The sequence below is a fragment of the Dendrobates tinctorius genome, unplaced genomic scaffold (assembly GCF_039654945.1).
Source record: "Dendrobates tinctorius isolate UK_male_01 unplaced genomic scaffold, ASM3965494v1 ptg000143l, whole genome shotgun sequence".
NCBI classification, from domain to species: Eukaryota; Metazoa; Chordata; class Amphibia; order Anura; family Dendrobatidae; genus Dendrobates; species Dendrobates tinctorius.
In genome coordinates, this window is record NW_027361810.1 from 18,107,089 (window position 1) to 18,128,362 (window position 21,274).

At 42.1% G+C, this 21,274-nt stretch overlaps 1 protein-coding gene across 1 annotated transcript in view; it reads right to left on the reverse strand.

Moving 5' to 3' along the window:
• LRP1B (LDL receptor related protein 1B) overlaps positions 1–21,274 on the reverse strand; it is a 1,871,059-nt gene that overhangs the window by 845,941 nt on the left and 1,003,844 nt on the right. The window contains exon 8 of the mRNA XM_073545568.1: positions 7,310–7,532. Coding sequence (XP_073401669.1) covers positions 7,310–7,532 — 223 coding nt within the window. The remainder of the gene's footprint in view (positions 1–7,309; positions 7,533–21,274) is intronic.

Below are 21,274 nucleotides of genomic sequence, written 5' to 3' on the forward strand. Positions count from 1 at the left end.
GTGTGCCTTTAGTGAGGATCCGGTGTTTTCCACCTCTCCTCAGTCACATGATGTTCCTGATTATTTGGTGGACTTTTATGATGTATTTAGTGAGAATGAGTCTGCGTCTCTGCCTCCTCATAGGAGTTATGACTGTGCAATTGAACTGAGCCCGGGGTGTAAATTTCCCAAGGGTCGGCTCTTCAATCTATCTGTACCCGAGCACGAGGCTATGCGATCCTATATTAAGGAGGCGTTGGAGAAGAGTCATATTAGACCATCCTCGTCACCCTTAGGTGCCGTTTTTTTTTTTGTAGCCAAAAAGGATGGATCAGTAAGAGCTTGTATTGATTATCGTGCCCTCAACAAAATTACTGTTAAATATCAGTATCCGTTACCCCTGATTTCTGATCTATTCTCCAGAGTTAAAGGTGCTTGCTGGTTTACCAAGCTTGACCTCAGGGGGCGTATAATCTAATTCGCATTAAGCATGGGGATGAATGGAAGATGGCGTTTAATACTCCGGAGGGACATTTTGAGTACCTGGTGATGCCTTTTGGGCTCACTAATGCCCCTTCTGTCTTCCAGTGCTTCATGAACGATATTTTCCGAGATTTTGTCGATAAATTTTTGATTATCTATCTGGATGATATTTTGATCTTCTCCAAGGATTGGGATTCTCATGTGGAACATATTCAGACTGTGTTCCGGATCTTAAGGGAGAATTCCCTGTATGTCAAAGGATCTAAATGCCTTTTTGGAGTACAGAGGATTTCTTTTTTGGGATTTATTTTGTCCTCGTCAACTATTGAAATGGACCCGGCCAAGGTACAGGCCATTTACGATTGGGTTCAGCCCACTTCTTTGAAGACCCTCCAGAAGTTTTTGGGTTTTGCTAATTTTTATCGGAAATTTATAGCAAAATTTTCTAGTATTGCCAAGCCATTGACTGATTTGACTAAGAAGGGTGCTGATGTGTTAAATTGGTCTCCGGAGGCTGTTTCTTCCTTTCAGGAGCTGAAGCGAAGATTCACCTCCGCCCCGGTTTTGCGGCAACCTGATGTCTCACTTCTGTTCCAGGTAGAGGTGGATGCTTCTGAGATTGGTGCAGGAGCTGTTTTGTCCCAAAAGGATCCTGTAACATCTAAAATGAATCCCTGTGCTTTCTTTTCCCGAAAGTTCTCTCCATCTGAACGTAACTATGATGTGGGGAATAGGGAACTGTTGGCCATGAAATGGACATTTGAGGAGTGGAGACATTGGTTGGAGGGAGCTAAGCATCAAGTCGTGGTCCTCACTGACCACAAGAATTTGATTTACCTAGAGTCGGCTAAGCGCTTGAACCCTAGACAGGCTAGGTGGGCCTTGTTTTTTACACGTTTTGATTTTGTGGTCTCTTTCCTTCCTGGAACTAAGAATGTCAAGGCAGACGCCCTCTCTAGGAGCTTCTTTGCTGATTCTCCTGTGGTGACCAAGCCTGCTACCATCTTAGGCGAAGGGGTAGTTCTTTCTGCCATCTCGCCCGATTTGAGACGTGCTCTGGAAGAGTTCCAGGAGGACAAACCTGAGCGTTGTCCCAGTGGAAAGTTGTATGTTCCTGACCAGTGGAAGAAGAGAGTGATGTCTGAAGTTCATTGCTCTGCTTTGGCTGGCCATCCAGGTATTTTTGGTACTAGAGATCTGGTGAGTCGGTCTTTTTGGTGGCCCGCCTTGTCTCGTGATGTCAGGAATTTTGTGCAGTCCTGTGGGACGTGCTCCCGGTCTAAATCGTGTTCTCGCTCTAGTGGGTTGTTGATGCCTTTGCCTGTCCCCAAGAGGCCATGGACCCATATTTCAATGGATTTCATCTCTGATATGCCTGTCTCTCAAAGGATGACTGTTATTTGGGTGATTTGTGATAGGTTCTCTAAGATGGTTCATCCTGTACCACTCCCTAAGTTGCCGTCTTCCTCTGAGTTGGTGCCCCTGTTTTTCCAACAGGTGGTTCGCTTGCACGGGATTCCTGAGAACATTGTATCTGACAGAGGAGTGCAGTTTGTGTCTAGATTTTGGAGAACTTTCTGTTCCAGGCTGGGAATTCAGTTGTCCTTCTCCTCTGCTTTTCACCCTCAGACCAATGGGCAGACAGAGAGAACAAACCAGACCTTGGAGTCATATTTGAGATATTTTATTTCTGCTGATCAGGATGATTGGGTTTCATTTTTGCCCTTGGCCGAATTTGCTTTGAATAATAGAGCTAGTTCTGCCACTTTGATGTCACCTTTTTTTTGTAACTTTGGGTTTCATCCTCGATTTTCTTCAGGGCAGGTGGAGCCCTCTGCCTGCCCAGGTGTTGACACTGTGGTGGAGAGAATGCACCAGATCTGGGACCAAGTGGTGGATAAGCATGAAAACACATGAAAATAAGAAGGTATATGCACACAAAAAGGGATCACCACAAAGATATGAAAAAAGTATCAATTTTATTAATGGACACAACAAACAGACACTTTGTGGTTAAAAACAATTAAAAAGTCTGAACAACCAGACATTAATAACAAAACAAAGACAATGGGTCATTTTGATAAATAGTTAAATGCTATGGGTCCCAAGACCAACCATACAGTGTAATGCCAGGTATCTGCTAGTTACCATAACCTAGGGTCTATCAAATCAATTGTTATGACAATCATGACCTTAAATCAAAAAATACCATATTATCAATAACTACTATGGTTACATAGAAATTCTACATATACCATGGACAGAAAATTGAATGCTTATCATGTTGCCAACACAAATAAACATACATTAATAAGTCCCTTTCCCTATCATGATATCACCTGGTTTCTGGGGATGAACAAGCTACCGGGTAGGTTACATGGGACCCCCAAACCCACGCGTATCGATACAGGGATGTGTCTTTCTCAAGGTCAGTGTGATGTTCTGTTGAAGTCCTTTATATACCTATCCAATTAGTAATCACTCTTACCAGCTGAGTTTCAGAGTGGGGGAGAAAGGTAGATCGAATCTAAGTTTAATGAAACAGCGTCCTGCTCCCATCAGTGTGCAGGAGCTTATATTAAGATCATATATCACATCAATACATTCAAGCACAAGCACCAAAACATAAGGTGACGCATAGTGTGAACAAGGCCACAATTTGATGTGTCAAAAAACAATCTGGACACTGGCACAACATAACAGTAATAATAAACTTTATCTGTGCACTCAATATAATGCGCTAAAAGCGCTACCATAAGATGACGCATAGTGTGAATAAGGCCACAATTTGATGTGTCAAAAAAATATAGTCTGGACACTGGCACAACATAACAGTAATAATAAACTTTATCTGTGCACTCAATATAATGCGCTAAAAGCGCTACCATAAGATGACGCATAGTGTGAATAAAGCCCAAAAAAAAAAGGTCTAGACGCTGGCACAACATGACAGTAATAATAAGCTTTTATCTGTTCACTCAATATCACGGCGCCCAGATTAAATCCTTACTGAAAGCATCATGGGGCTATATCCCCATGATGCTTTCAGTAAGGATTTAATCTGGGCGCCGTGATATTGAGTGAACAGATAAAAGCTTATTATTACTGTCATGTTGTGCCAGCGTCTAGACCTTTTTATTTTTTTGGGGGGGGGCTTTATTCACACTATGCGTCACCTTATGTTTTGGTGCTTGTGCTTGAATGTATTGATGTGATATATGATCTTAATATAAGCTCCTGCACACTGATGGGAGCAGGACGCTGTTTCATTAAACTTAGATTCGATCTACCTTTCTCCCCCACTCTGAAACTCAGCTGGTAAGAGTGATTACTAATTGGATAGGTATATAAAGGACTTCAACAGAACATCACACTGACCTGGAGAAAGACACATCACTGTGTCGATACGCGTGGGTTTGGGGGTCCCATGTAACCTACCCGGTAGCTTGTTCATCCTCAGAAACCAGGTGATATCATGCTAGGGAAAGGGACTTATTAATGTATGTTTATTTGTGTTGGCAACATGATAAGCATTCAATTTTCTGTCCATGATATATGTAGAATTTCTATGTAACCATAGTAGTTATTGATAATATGGTATTTTTTGATTTAAGGTCATGATTGTCATAACAATTAATTTGATAGACCCTAGGTTATGGTAACTAGCAGATACCTGGCATTACACTGTATGGTTGGTCTTGGGACCCATAGCATTTAGCTATTTATCAAAATGACCCATTGTCCTTGTTTTGTTATTAATGTCTGGTTGTTCAGACTTTTTAATTGTTTTTAACCACAAAGTGTCTGTTTGTTGTGTCCATTAATAAAATTGATACTTTTTTCATATCTTTGTGGTGATCCCTATTTGTGTGCATATACCTTCTTCTTTTCATGTGTTTCCATGTCAATCCATTTATATGCACTAGGTGATCCCACCTAAATTGATATTGTGGTTGGTGCCCGTTTATTCTATATCTTGTCAGACAAGTGGTGGATAAGTTATCTCTCTCCCAGGAAAAGGCCCAGCGGTTTTCCAACCGACATAGGACCATTGGTCCCCAGTTTAAGGTTGGTGATATGGTGTGGTTATCATCAAAAAATATTGCTATGAAGGTGGCTTCTCCTATGTTTAAGCCTAGATTTATTGGACCTTACAAGATTTTGGAGATTATTAATCCGGTCTCTTTTCGTTTGGCTCTTCCTGTCACATTTAAAATCCATAATGTGTTCCATAAATCTTTGTTGAAGAGGTTTGTTGAACCTGTTGTTCCGGGGGTGGCACCTCCAGACCCTGTATTGGTTGAAGGTAACATGGAGTATGAGGTAGAGAAAGTACTGGATTCCCGTCTGGCTAGACGGAGACTCCAGTATTTGGTTAAGTGGAAGGGTTATGGTCAGGAGGATAATTCCTCGGTTTCTGCCTCTGATATTCATGCCAAAAGATTGGTGCGTGCCTTTCATCGGGCTCACCCTGATCGCCCTGGTGGAGTTGTTGAGGGTTCGGTGACCCCTCCTCAAGGAGGAGGTACTGTTGTGAGTTCATTTTCCCCTTCACTACTGAGGCCCGAGGAACTCCCTCTTCTGGTAAAGAAAGATAGTGAGCCTGATTATCAAACACCTGAGTCTGATGATGATGACTGGCTGAGTGGAGTTACTGACTGGATATAAGGCTGCCGACACCCTTCTGCCCTGCGGGTGATTTCTCTGTGGGATCCTTGGAGACCAGTCTGAATTCCTGCTCCTCTAAAGCTAAGTTTTCTGCTCGGCCTTTTGCATTTGTGCTTAGACTTTGTTTTGCTTTGTTTTTCTGGATTTCTGCCATTCCCTGCTGGGGTGTGCTGAATTCCTTTAGCTCTGTCTTCTGAAAATACCTGAGTGCTGATTTAGTTTTTGAAGCTTAGCTGCTTCAGGGTCTTTTTCATATCAGCTTGTTGGCTTATGTCTTTGATAGGGTTTTGGCAGATTGCAGACAGCAACCTTCCTTTCCTGTTCTGTTTAGCTAGCTTGGGCCCCATCGTTTGCTCAGCCTATCTTTCTATCTGTGTGAGTGTTTTTTGATCTTGCTTCACCGTCATTATATGTTAGGGGCTGCCTTTTACTTTGGGGTCTGCTCTGGGGCAGTTTAGATTTCCTTTTCTGTTTTTAGGCTATTTAGCGCTCCGGCTGTGATCGAGGGGTCTAGGGCATCGTAGGAACCCCCCACGGCTACTGCTAGTTGTGTTGATAGGTTCAGGGGTCTGCAATCTGATAGTTGCCAACTTCTCTGGTTTTCTGGACGTAGCTTCTATTTTTGTGTCTGCCTCCTACGGTGACTCAATCATAACACCACCACCAACCCAGGTAATAAATTCATATGTATGAGCATTTTAGTTATACAAACTTGGATACTGTGGCAAGGGTTTGGTTTGACAATATGGGACCTTCATGTCAGTAGAGTTTGCTACCCTGTGGTAATAATAGGTCTAGAAAATAGTGCACTTGCATATCCTAGCTCCTGCATCTTGTAGAGCTACTTATATAGAGTATTCCTGCGTTAACACCAACTATTTACTTTTTTATTTTTCTACTATTCAAAATTATTGACTAGTATCAACTCACACCATCAATTTGCACTTTATATAATCTCATCAGTAGAATTATTTCTGTGCATTTAAGTAGACTGCTTATACCTCAAGAAAACCCTTGCCCCTTTTCCCCAACGCAAAGAAAGAATCCAGTCATTAACGAAAACAAATCTTTAATGGAGAGTAGCACATTTACAATAACTCTCTTCTTCACAAAAAAGCCATTGTTGGAAGTGTAAGGTCGCAGCTCTGGATTAATTAAACACTGGAAGCTGTGGGTGATATGCCGCCGCACATGTTACCCCCGACTTCTTCTTCCGCCAACCACTGTGACTTTCATTACCTTGAATACTAAACATCCAAACCATCACCCATCAAATTACCTCAATAACAAAAGAAGCAAAAAGAAATAACAAAAGGGAAGGGAGAGTGGAAAGCTCCTTGATCTCAGGCCCCACCTTATATACCCCTTAGGGGGAGGAGGATACAACCCCCCGGGACCGGAAATTACCCACATTCAAAGTTAAAGGGGGTGGAGTTTTGCTTCCTTTAACCCTTTCCCTGCACCTAAGAAAAGAGGGCAATGCACATTAAACCCACAGGCTGATCAGTCAGGGGCCCCCCAGAAAATAAAGCCGGGTTCCTGCACATTGTAGTGGTTATCCTACAGCTGACATATATAATGTGGGTCCAGGCATACTTGCTATAGTACTGTACATTTCCCTCCCCTTTTTTGGAGGTTTTTTTTTTTTAGCCCTGTCTTTTTTAACATTTATTCTATTACTGTTTTATTTCTCTATCAATAGAATTTACTTTTAAATCTTACATTCTGGAGTTGGAATAGCTTCTTGTCTAGCGGCTATTAACCGCAATAGACCATTTTGATGCATATGAAACCCATAGAAAGGACATCATGGTCATCATGACCACGTAAATACTTCAGCTGCCAACAGGAAATGGTCAACATACTGTATATGTCCCAAATTAATACCCATAGCAAGAGCAGGTGTATGTGCCAGTGTCAGGGTCCACCCTAGGAAAGGTCCTCAAGACGCGTTTCACAATATTTAGGTATCTTACATCATCAGAGACAGTTCAAGTGTCTCTAAAACCATATTAAGGGTTTAAATACCATGAATACAGTATATCTCTAAAGGGGGGGATAATTCATGGCTTTGAAGTTCTCACTGTGAAATATTTATGCATAGTAACTCATAGTCTGCTTTCATATAGCCAGGTCTTTATTTTTTTACTTGTTTTTGCTTTGATTTAGATCATCTTACCTCTTGCCCTTGTAATACTATATGCCTGTTCCTTCCTTCATAATCAGCTACTTCAATGGTGTCTAGGTAGATATCTGCCCAATAGATCAATCTAGTCACAAGGTCCAATGTGATCGCAATTGGCTGCTCAATCTTGGAAACGACAATTCTGGTTCTATTTCTTCCATCCAAATCGCAACGTTCAACTTTAGCCACATTGCCATAATCTGTAAAGAACAGCTTCCTGCGGGAAATAAGATGAAAAAAAGAAACTTTGTCATAAGAAGTAGAATTATCACAAGATTTAAAAAAAAATAATAACTTCAGATTAATTATTACAATTAATTCTGCTTCACTCATTATAATACACGAGCTTACAGGTCGCTTGTTGGCACATATGTTGGGGATGATACCAGAGAGGAGCACTTTTTTTCTACTTCTACTTCTTTTTTTCTTCTCAGTAGCATTTATACAGTATATGTAAAATTATCTACTCAGGTCTGTCTCCAATGTATCACAGCATGACAATAATACATAGATGACCTTTGGCTAGAACTTCTGGGATTGTAGACAACTCTAATCTAATAAGCTGAACCCTTTAGATGCCTTTGTAAAGAGCAACTGCGGCATCTGAGGTGTTTGACAAATGGAGGGAGCTGATTCTATGAGCCCATCGGTCTGACTGTCAGACCATCATAGGAGGGTGCTGCTTGACTGCAGATCTCAGTCTTCTTTGAAGCTGTACGTCATCTGCAGAAATAGTATATTGCCTGGAACCAATTAAAATGGATGGACTACCATATGATGTGTGATTACTGACTATACTCATTCTAGTCTTCAGGGTTTCATGTATCCTAATAGGGATCTCCCATAATATAGATGTGTCCTATTTTTCTATCCTGAGATGGATGGTGTCGGATGACTAACTTTGAAGAGAAAAACAAACAAACATAATTTTGCAAAACTCTGTTGGGAGATGTTTATACTATATGTTCCTACCAAGTGAGAAACTGGAGGTTCTGAAGCAGATCCCAAATCAGATTTCACAATATAAACTGTGTGCATTATTAATAAATTGATATCTTTTATATATATATATTATATATATATATATATATATATATATATATATGAGATGAGCTAGGCATGCTGACTTTAAAAATCCACATCTGAAAGGATGCATTATCTTGATATTTAAAAGGGCATTTTTCAATCCAGATAGGAATTGATTAAAAGCATGAGCCCAATTTTATCCAGTCTTCACTCAACCAGCCTGACTGGCGGCTGCAGCTTGCACTGAGCATTGTGAGAACCTAGCAGAGAGGAGGGACAGTAAGGAGCTGCCAATCAGGCAGAGCAGGAAGAATGCTGCTGAACAGTCAATCCAGATAGGTGGGCAGAGATTGTCTATAAACTGTGGACTTTTGTGGCAGATGCACTTTAACTTCATTAATGGAAGGTAAATCGTAGAAAAAGCTGTTGTAATAATAATAGGGATTTTGACTTTTATACAGTTTTATGTCCAACCTCTCTGGTTGAGCTGCAGCAGGAAGGGTTTACTGAAGACAAAAACCTTCATATTTACTTGAACAACCTTTAATTTGGATGATAACTAGGCTAATGAGATGCAAATTACCTCATTGCATATGCATTGGAAACACTCTTAAAAGTCAGCCTTTATTGTCTTTTGTTGCCCATCTGTGCATTACATAACATTCCAAAGAGTTGTTAAAAGGAATTGCACCATGGTCACATGAAACAAAGAAAATTGATTGTTTTCAACCTTCAGTACTTAAGAGGTTTTGCAAAGCGTGCATTAGAGGTACTTATACCAGTAAAACCCTCAGCGCACCCATATCTCAAAGAACATATTGTTGTTCTTAGCAGATTATATAATCTTGAAATGGCCTCCATGGATTCAATACTTTACACATTGCTGTAAACTATACAGTGCAATCTGAAAACAATTTAAGAGATTAGAAGAAACATATCACTGCCTACACCTTGAAGTTTATTACAGTTTTATAAAAGTATCATAAGAGTGAGAAAATAATCGAAGCCACATCCCTTACTCAGATTATTCACTTATTCTTCTTCTTTGATTTTCCAAAAATGTTGCATTCTCCTTAATCTGAATATTTTTGCAATTCACTTTGGGCAAATTCACCATAATAGTAGAGACCCAGCCGCCATTTTGCTGAGTTGTAAAGAAGAATTAAAAAAAATATATCCTTCTCGTTGCTGCTCACCTGACCTGTCACCATTGCTCGCTGTCTGCTCCTCATGTGTCATCCTAGCCAGCACCTCAGACAATGTGCTGTTGTCACATGTAGCCACTGTATGCCTTGGCACTTAGTGAGGATGATGGAAAAATCCAAAAATGACATGTGTAAGACTTGACGCATGGAAGATCTGACACCGGGCTGTGGCGGTGGGATAGGTGAGCATGAAGGTGAGTATTTTTATTTACCCCCTATTTATTATGCTCTGGAGTCTATATAGAGTTTTCAAAACAAGAAAAAAAAGGGTTCTGAGCTTTTAACCTTTGTTCTTGTTTTGATTTTGACATTTTTTAAACTTTTTTTACATTTTGCTGCAGTACTAGAACATGCAACCTTTCTATCATCAGAAGTTTAAATCTATACTGATCTGATTAGTGCTGGGCGAGTAGCATCGCTGCTCAGGTTTTTCCGAGCGTGCTCGGGTGGTCTCCGAGTATTTTGGCGTGCTCGGAGATTTAGTTTTCGGTGTCTCAGCTGCATGATTTGCGACTTGTAGACAGGCTGAATACATGTGGGAATTCCCTAACAGGCATTCCGCACATGTTTTCAAGCTGTCGAGCAGTCGCAAATCATGCAGCTGAGACGACGAAAACTAAATCTCCGAGCACGCCAAAATACTCGGAGACCACCCGAGCATGCTCGGAAAAACCCGAGCAAGGAGTATACTCGCTCATCACTAATACTGATATATGGCACTATGCCTAGTTCAAGCCTGAGTATGTGGAGCAAGACACAGAAATTCAAAGAACTTCAAATATAAAAGTCTTCTCCGTCCCTTTAAATCTAGTAAAATATGTCACTTTTTCTAGAGTGTTTATTAAGGTTGCATGTAAAAATAAATAAGTAATAGATTGAGATATTATATAAGGCAGCGTTTAAAGTTTTTCAGCTCACATTGAAGACATCACAAGTGCACTTCTAAGAAAACAATATTCATTCAAGTTTTCGTTTCAAAGTGAATCAGCAGGACGCGATTGACCATTTCAGAGGGCAGCTAAATATACGGTCGCGCTCGACCTTGAATATGAAACTTTGTTGTCGCATATTCATTTATTGATAAAAATACCTAAACTGTATGGCAATAATTACAGCGTAATGATAGTTGCAGTTGCTTAAGATGGAAAAATAATGATAGATCTTGTTCTAAAACAGATTGTTATTTTTTTTTTCAGGTGATAGCAAAACAACCTTGATGGACATTATTTAAATGTGCAGATAGTCTCATTCTCTTCTCGCCGTAATTGCAGAGTATATTTCTTTCACATCTGAAATAAAATGATTAAAGCTTTGAAAGTAATCCCACAAACTGCTTTGCTCAACAGTTATCACATTCATCCTCGGTTAATTTGGCACTCTCTCTAAATACATGAAATGCACTTCAAGTTAAGCTGCATAATCAGCATGGTCTTTTGTAGAAAACATGAGCGTTTATTGTGAATTTTTTTCCTTCTTAAACAAAAGTGCCATATTTTTCCATTTTTTTTAAATTACTTATCGTAATTTGTAGATTTAAAGTAAGATATATGTTACATTTATGTTAGATTTATTATTTACTTGTCCTAATGCCATTTTTTTATTTAATTACTTTTCAACTTAACAGTATGAAAATTGAAACAATGTGGCTAAAACAAACATGCACCAAATTTAAAAAAACACTTTTTTTTCTCTTTTTTGTACATGATGTGGCATAAAAATAGGGAAAATGTCTCACATGCCTAAGGCAGTCTGTTAACTCAAAATAACTGATCAAACTAAACGCATTTGCTCAGTGCACCCTTGGTGTGGCCAAACAGTTCAGTACAGCATCCCATATACTTGTTTTCCATTTATCTCTCCCCTCTTTTAGCTCCTGTAAAGCCAGAGATGTCAATAAAGGAAGAAAAAGGTGGAGAAAAATGGCAAACAAATAGATGGGAAGGTACAACTAACTTTTTGGACGTGACAAGGGTGCAACGAGCGTCTGTGCATTATTGAACAGTCATTCTTGGCTGATGGAGTCTATTTAAATTGCAACACTTGGGTGAATTTAGTCTCACTTGTATCACAATGACACTACTGCAACCATTAATTACTTAGCACATTTGCATATCCATTCTCCCAAGCTACACTGCAAATTCAGATTCTACACTGCAAATTCTACATGTATCCACAGACACCTCTTAATCCCCCTTGGGTTTAATTGCAATAGCATATTTTTGAATGAAAGCCAGGCTCATAAGAAAACAGTGAAGGTCAACGGCAAATGCATTAACTGAGGAATTTGACAAACAGCGTAGGTAACTCTGTCAGCCATTTAGTTCCCATTAATGGATGCCAGTGGGATATCATGCCCAGGTTTGTAAAAATATTTAAAGGGCTATTAAAGCTTGAAATGTTGCCTAGAGGCGTAACACATTGTTGTTGGAATGCAACATAAAAAAACAACAACCAGGTCATTGAAGCCAATAATTGTCCAGTTTGGGTTCGACGCCGGAAGTAGTAAGCTGGGGAGGTAACTGAGTGCCAGGTGCTACATCCCTTTTTGAATTCTATTTCCTCCTTTCTCTGACGATCACACTTGATCTACAAAGGTCCCAGCAATCTGGTGTCCTGCGATCCACTATTTTTGGCAATCGCTTTTGCCTAAAAATAGTGGATTGCAGGACACCCGATTGCTGTGACCTTTCTTGATCAACTGTGTTCATCAGAAAAAAGGAGGAAATAGAATTCAAAAAGGGATGTAGCACCTGGCACTCAGTTACCTTCCTAGCTTCCTGCATGATTAGCAACTTCCACTACTTGCTATGGAAAAAGGAATCTCTCGGTGAAAAAATGAAAATAGAATTTGGTTACTCTACAGTAACAGCACACCTACAGGAGAAATTAAGCATTATATAAGTCCAATGTTAACAATGGGCTGTCCATGTAATGCACGGACATTCTGGGTCCTCCAGAGAGCAGAGAAGCTCTTAACTCTTGGTCATTGATGGAGATCAGGAATCAGTAACTCATCATGCCCTCTAGAGTTTTTGAAAATGGGGTTTCTTAACGAGACTGCTTCAAAAATACCAACCAACAGGAATAAATCTGCCAAGAGTAATGTGGGATCAGTCATTCTAGAAAAGTGATTTCCACATAGGAATATGATTGTGTGCAGATAAAAGGACCATTTCAGGTTCTGTTATATCCTTCGTCAATTAACAGCAAGTAAGTCCCACTGTGGACTTCAATTTTCTCCATACAATTGTAAATTACCATGCTCGTGACACTCTTATCTAAGGCTCACAGCTAATTTATGCATACGTCTTGCTTTATATAAATTGACCATGAACAATTCTCATTCACCTTGCTAGAAATGCTAAGATTGGAATTAGATGGAAGAACGCGGGAAAAGATACAAAGCTTCATAAATTGCTCAATGGACCTAAAATCAAAGTATTTTTGCTGTAAGAGATGATCTTTTTTTCCATTGCTGTTGCTCTGATGTGAAGCTGCATAATGAAGCGTTTAGGTCTTCCATCATGAGCATGCTATCTAACTTCTACAAGGTATCCAGTTAGATATGTGATTTCGGTAAATGCATTACTTCTAGGGATGAGCGAGTATATTCGTTAGGATTCGGTACTCGGCGAGTAATGAGGTTCTCGCGGTACTCGAATCCTAGCAAGTAAATTTCACTACTCTCCTCGCAATATTCGGATTTCCCCAGCCGGCATGTGTTAGCCAATCATAGTAAAGCCACAGCCTTCTTTGTTGTGGCATTACTGTGATTGGCTGGCCACGCAGCATCACTGCATCGCTGGAGCCTCTGGAGAGTGGTGGCATCAGCTGATGCGACTGCTCTCTAAGGGAGATCGACCTGAGACCCTCATTATTAATGTGAATACAGTGGAAAGGTGAGTGTAGGTTGCTTTATTATTTTATGTTTATTACAGGTGATCGATGGCTTCGGGGAATTAGGTGTGTGCGGTGAGTACGTACTCTATGTTATGTTTTGTATGTTGTGTGTATCTAATGTATGTTATATGATGTGTATGTTCTGTATGTCTTTTTTTAACATTCACCACATTAGCTGGATGATGAGAATACTACCTTCCCATCATCCGCTAATGCTGTCACTGTAGCGGGCATAGCCAGATGGGACAAGTAGTCCCATCTGACTATGCCCGCACGGGCCCCACACACACACACACACAGCCCCACTGACCTTCGCACACACACAGCCCTGTGGGGACCCTCGCACACACACAGCTCCATGCACACATAGTCTCCATCCATACACATGCTCTGCCCATACTCGCATTTCCCATAGACTTACATTGGACTCGCTACTCGTTACGAGTACGTGAGTATTAGAAGCTACTCGTAACGAGTACAGCAAGTCCGAGTATTTCACTACTTGCTCAACCCTAATTACTTCAATTTTCATTTTGGGGCTTGTGATATAATTTTAGGCATGAGAACTAGAAGAGTTAGGGACCCTCCTGCTTGCGGTACACCTTGACGCAGTTGGAGGGCTTTTACTCTCTTTTGATTAAAACAGTGTAACTAAGTCCCCTCTGTTTTTTTACATGTAATATTACTATTCATTTATTTAATTACTGCAGAGTATTTACTTACTTGTTTTTATCCCATGTGCTAATTTTTGGTTTTGTAGCATTTGTTCAGGACAATGAGCAAACACAATATGGGGAATGGAGCTAGACTGTTAACGCTATTTATTATGAATTTATAATACATACTGTAGACACTGTAGATATGTCAAACAACTGTAAATTAAAATATCCCATTAATATAATTTAAAGGAAAAAGACAAAAAATTTGCCTCGGTAATGCAAAGATTTTGGGTAAATGTAGTAACCGTGACTACAAATCTTGGCAAGGTGTATTCATAACTGGTGCAACTGTGAAAGTTTGTAAAGAGTGGAACATCTGCTGTTCCTCCTTCTGCCAGCCATCAAAGAGGGCAATCACAGTGAATGCAGTGGAGAGTAGAGGAAAAACAAGGACCCACCGAATGGTGCTTGAAAGGAATGGGGTTTACAGGTCTCCTGACTGAGACTATGAGATTCAGAACTGAAAAAGTGGGGCCGAATGAAATCATGGCCCTGATGAAGCCACCTCTATGGTGCTGAAACGTGTAGCCTCAATGAATTGATACAATATCAACTTCTGGGCAATAATCTACCTAGTAGCACTCAGTGCTTTTCCATATGAAATGATGGCCCTGATGAAGGCACCTGTAAGGTGCTGAAACGTGTTGCTTCAATAAAGTAATTCTACATCTAACTATAAGCAATCATCTACCTAGGAGTACTCAGTTATTTCTTGCTTTTTCATATGAAATTAAGATGCAATGAAAGCCCCTGTTCTGTGCTTAAATGTGTAGCCTTAATAAAGTCTACTGGTTTTAACTGTGTTGTAATGCTTTTTCTCACAACCATGGGGTGCCAATCGATTGACAAAGCAACCTGTCAGGTCTTCTGCACTTATTTATTCAAAACTACATCTTATATGGTTTATTTTGATATTTAAAAAAAAAAGTAGAGGCAAAAAAATAATTGAATAACAAAAAAAAACCCTGGCCGTTAAGGAGTAAAACTGCAGAGCACCACATAGACATAAATTGGCAACCCCATGTTTCCTTCAAGGAAAAAAAAAAGATTATGCCATCTTTAATCTCTTGCAATTGTCTTATAGTTTTTTCCACCCCCAAACACATTTTTTTAATCTATAGACGTGGTCTCTAGAGTTGAGCGAAACGGGTCGAAAAATTTCAAAAGCCGCCGACTTTTGGCAAAGTCGGGTTTCATGAAACGAAACCCGACCCTAGGATGAGGTCGGCCACGAGGTCGGCGACTTACGCACCAAAGTCGCGTTTCAAAAGTTTGTTTTGCGCTCTTTTTCAGCCAATCAGGATCCACGGACACTGTGGGCAACGTGATGACATAGGCAGGGGTCACCACCATCTTTCAGAAGGGCATGCAAGTGATTGGCTTGCTTTGGTGGGCATCACAGGGGGTATAAAAGGGCGTGCACGCCGACCGCCATCTTACTTCTGCCGATCTCAGTATAGGGAGAGGTTGCTGCTGATTCTGTAGGGAGAGCGTTAGGCAGGGAAGAAGACAAAAAAACTGCTTCTGCTGCTAGCGATTTGGCCTGCACAACACACAAGTCACTGTGTGTGCAGTGCAAGGGGAGGCTATATAGTGGTGTATCAGTGGTGTTGGTTGTTGGGCTGCCATCTAAGGCTTCCTGACATTCCTGCATTGCTGTTTACCCACTGCTCCGCAAACTGCTTTTTTAAAAGCAATCCCAATTTTTTTTTTTTGTCCTGCTGAGAAGAAAAAAAACTGCTTCTGCTGCTAGCAATTTGGCCTGCACAACACACCAGTCACTGTGTGTGCAGTGCAAGGGGAGGCTATATTGTGGTGTATCAGTGGTGTTGGTTGTTGGGCTGCCTTTTAAGGCTTCCTGACAGGCTGGCATTGCTGTTTACCCACTGCTCTGCAAACTGCTTTTTTAAAAGCAAACCAATCTCCCTTATCCTCTAGTCACTTTGGTCACAGCTGTGCCATCGAGCCTGTCACATAGCGCTCAGATATTCATTGGGCCTCACACAATCCAAAAGTGTCCAGTGTCCAAAAGTGTGTGCAGAGATTCAAAATCTCCCTCATCCTCTAGTCACTTTGGTCACAGCTGTGCCATCGAGCCTGTCACATAGTGCTCAGATATTCATTGGGCCTCACACAATCCAAAAGTGTCCAGTGTCCAAAAGTGTGTGCAGAGATTCAAAATCTCCCTTATCCTCTAGTCACTTTGGTCACAGCTGTGCCATCGAGCCTGTCACATAGCGCTCAGATATTCATTGGGCCTCACACAATCCAAAAGTGTCCAGTGTCCAAAAGTGTGTGCAGAGATTCAAAATCTCCCTTATCCTCTAGTCACTTTGGTCACAGCTGTGCCATCGAGCCTGTCACATAGCGCTCAGATATTCATTGGGCCTCACACAATCCAAAAGTGTCCAGTGTCCAAAAGTGTGTGCAGAGATTCAAAATCTCCCTTATCCTCTAGTCACTTTGGTCACAGCTGTGCCATCGAGCCTGTCACATAGCGCTCAGATATTCATTGGGCCTCACACAATCCAAAAGTGTCCAGTGTCCAAAAGTGTGTGCAGAGATTCAAAATCTCCCTTATCCTCTAGTCACTTTGGTCACAGCTGTGCCATCGAGCCTGTCACATAGTGCTCAGATATTCATTGGGCCTCACACAATCCAAAAGTGTCCAGTGTCCAAAAGTGTGTGCAGAGATTCAAAATCTCCCTTATCCTCTAGTCACTTTGGTCACAGCTGTGCCATCGAGCCTGTCACATAGCGCTCAGATATTCATTGGGCCTCACACAATCCAAAAGTGTCCAGTGTCCAAAAGTGTGTGCAGAGATTCAAAATCTCCCTTATCCTCTAGTCACTTTGGTCACAGCTGTGCCATCGAGCCTGTCACATAGCGCTCAGATATTCATTGGGCCTCACACAATCCAAAAGTGTCCAGTGTCCAAAAGTGTGTGCAGAGATTCAAATTCTCCCTTATCCTCTAGTCACTTTGGTCACAGCTGTGCCATCGAGCCTGTCACATAGCGCTCAGATATTCATTGGGCCTCACACAATCCAAAAGTGTCCAGTGTCCAAAAGTGTGTGCAGAGATTCAAAATCTCCCTTATCCTCTAGTCACTTTGGTCACAGCTGTGCCATCGAGCCTGTCACATAGCGCTCAGATATTCATTGGGCCTCACACAATCCAAAAGTGTCCAGTGTCCAAAAGTGTGTGCAGAGATTCAAAATTTCCCTTATCCTCTAGTCACTTTGGTCACAGCTGTGCCATCGAGCCTGTCACATAGCGCTCAGATATTCATTGGGCCTCACACAATCCAAAAGTGTCCAGTGTCCAAAAGTGTGTGCAGAGATTCAAAATCTCCCTTATCCTCTAGTCACTTTGGTCACAGCTGTGCCATCGAGCCTGTCACATAGCGCTCAGATATTCATTGGGCCTCACACAATCCAAAAGTGTCCAGTGTCCAAAAGTGTGTGCAGAGATTCAAAATCTCCCTTATCCTCTAGTCACTTTGGTCACAGCTGTGCCATCGAGCCTGTCACATAGCGCTCAGATATTCATTGGGCCTCACACAATCCAAAAGTGTCCAGTGTCCAAAAGTGTGTGCAGAGATTCAAAATCTCCCTTATCCTCTAGTCACTTTGGTCACAGCTGTGCCATCGAGCCTGTCACATAGCGCTCAGATATTCATTGGGCCTCACACAATCCAAAAGTGTCCAGTGTCCAAAAGTGTGTGCAGAGATTCAAAATCTCCCTTATCCTCTAGTCACTTTGGTCACAGCTGTGCCATCGAGCCTGTCACATAGCGCTCAGATATTCATTGGGCCTCACACAATCCAAAAGTGTCCAGTGTCCAAAAGTGTGTGCAGAGATTCAAAATCTCCCTTATCCTCTAGTCACTTTGGTCACAGCTGTGCCATCGAGCCTGTTACATAGTGCTCAGATATTCATTGGGCCTCACACAATCCAAAAGTGTCCAGTGTCCAAAAGTGTGTGCAGAGATTCAAAATCTCCCTTATCCTCTAGTCACTTTGGTCACAGCTGTGCCATCGAGCCTGTCACATAGCGCTCAGATATTCATTGGGCCTCACACAATCCAAAAGTGTCCAGTGTCCAAAAGTGTGTGCAGAGATTCAAAATCTCCCTTATCCTCTAGTCACTTTGGTCACAGCTGTGCCATCGAGCCTGCCACATAGCGCTCAGATATTCATTGGGCCTCACACAATCCAAAAGTGTCCAGTGTCCAAAAGTGTGTGCAGAGATTCAAAATCTCCCTTATCCTCTAGTCACTTTGGTCACAGCTGTGCCATCGAGCCTGTCACATAGCGCTCAGATATTCATTGGGCCTCACACAATCCAAAAGTGTCCAGTGTCCAAAAGTGTGTGCAGAGATTCAAAATCTCCCTTATCCTCTAGTCACTTTGGTCACAGCTGTGCCATCGAGCCTGTCACATAGCGCTCAGATATTCATTGGGCCTCACACAATCCAAAAGTGTCCAGTGTCCAAAAGTGTGTGCAGAGATTCAAAATCTCCCTTATCCTCTAGTCACTTTGGTCACAGCTGTGCCATCGAGCCTGTCACATAGCGCTCAGATATTCATTGGGCCTCACACAATCCAAAAGTGTCCAGTGTCCAAAAGTGTGTGCAGAGATTCAAAATCTCCCTTATCCTCTAGTCACTTTGGTCACAGCTGTGCCATCGAGCCTGTCACATAGCGCTCAGATATTCATTGGGCCTCACACAATCCAAAAGTGTCCAGTGTCCAAAAGTGTGTGCAGAGATTCAAAATCTCCCTTATCCTCTAGTCACTTTGGTCACAGCTGTGCCATCGAGCCTGTCACATAGCGCTCAGATATTCATTGGGCCTCACACAATCCAAAAGTGTCCAGTGTCCAAAAGTGTGTGCAGAGATTCAAAATCTCCCTTATCCTCTAGTCACTTTGGTCACAGCTGTGCCATCGAGCCTGTCACATAGCGCTCAGATATTCATTGGGCCTCACACAATCCAAAAGTGTCCAGTGTCCAAAAGTGTGTGCAGAGATTCAAAATCTCCCTTATCCTCTAGTCACTTTGGTCACAGCTGTGCCATCGAGCCTGTCACATAGCGCTCAGATATTCATTGGGCCTCACACAATCCAAAAGTGTCCAGTGTCCAAAAGTGTGTGCAGAGATTCAAAATCTCCCTTATCCTCTAGTCACTTTGGTCACAGCTGTGCCATCGAGCCTGTCACATAGCGCTCAGATATTCATTGGGCCTCACACAATCCAAAAGTGTCCAGTGTCCAAAAGTGTGTGCAGAGATTCAAAATCTCCCTTATCCTCTAGTCACTTTGGTCACAGCTGTGCCATCGAGCCTGTCACATAGCGCTCAGATATTCATTGGGCCTCACACAATCCAAAAGTGTCCAGTGTCCAAAAGTGTGTGCAGAGATTCAAAATCTCCCTTATCCTCTAGTCACTTTGGTCACAGCTGTGCCATCGAGCCTGTCACATAGCGCTCAGATATTCATTGGGCCTCACACAATCCAAAAGTGTCCAGTGTCCAAAAGTGTGTGCAGAGATTCAAAATCTCCCTTATCCTCTAGTCACTTTGGTCACAGCTGTGCCATCGAGCCTGTCACATAGCGCTCAGATATTCATTGGGCCTCACACAATCCAAAAGTGTCCAGTGTCCAAAAGTGTGTGCAGAGATTCAAAATCTCCCTTATCCTCTAGTCACTTTGGTCACAGCTGTGCCATCGAGCCTGTCACATAGCGCTCAGATATTCATTGGGCCTCACACAATCCAAAAGTGTCCAGTGTCCAAAAGTGTGTGCAGAGATTCAAAATCTCCCTTATCCTCTAGTCACTTTGGTCACAGCTGTGCCATCGAGCCTGTCACATAGCGCTCAGATATTCATTGGGCCTCACACAATCCAAAAGTGTCCAGTGTCCAAAAGTGTGTGCAGGCTCAAGCCTGCATCATCGTCTGGCTACATAAGGCCTCGATCGCTTAGTTTTCTAGGAGTTGGCAAACCGCTTTTAAAGCCAGAGCATCAGGAAAAAGTTTTGTCTTACATTGCTGACTCAGCCTCCAGCTCTATCGCCTCCTCTTCTTCAGTTGTAAAAAGTAAAAGCACTGAGTCGTCATTAGAGGCTCATGTTCATGAACCACACCTTTCCTTGTGTCCTTCACCCCAACCAAGATTGAAGGATGACGCAGGCCATACTACTGATTACTCCATGGAGCTGTTTTCACATACCATGCTTGGATTATCAAGTCAAATGGTGAATTACCCAGGCCAAGATGAATCTGACATGGAGTGCACTGATGCACAGCCGCTGATGGATGATTCTGCTGGTACATTCACTCAGAGCACTACATTGTCCTCGCAGTGTACAGAGCCAGATTCTGACCCTGATGAGACTCAGGTGCCCCTTCCCGCACACTATACCACCATACACGGTGACACAGAGGAAGGTGCACATGACATAGAAGAGGAGGTGATGGATGACCCAGTTGTTGACCCAGATTGGCATCCATTGGGGGAAGAGGGTGCTGCTTCCAATAGCTCAGATGAGGAGCATCCACAGCAGACATCGACATCGCAACAGCTGTTATCTGGCAGGCCCGGAGCACTCCAAAGACAGGTTCCAAACATCAAAAGAGTTGCTGGACAGCTTGTCCAGAGGGTCAAAAGATCACATCATGCTAGGCCGCAAAATGTCTGCCAAAGTAGGAAGAGTGCAGTGTGGCACTTTTTTGAACAAAATCCTCATGATCAGGCCAAGGTTATCTGTAAGAAGTGCGCAAAGACCTTTAGCCGAGGGAAAAATCTGAAAAATTTGAATACCAGTTGCATGCTTAGACATTTAACCAGCATGCACTTGCAAGCATGGACACAACACCAAACCTCAAGTGCCACATGTGCAACTGATCACAACGAAGGTAGTCAGCAACGCTACATTGTTTCCCCCACTGTAAGCCCACCGGTTAGCACAGCAGCAAATGTTGAGGTGTCGTTGCAAGGCCACAGCAGTCAGGGAATCCCACTGTTATATCAACGAAAGACTGATTCTAGGCCATCAGAAAGAACACCAACTCCATCACCATCATCAACCCTCTCTCAGTCCGCC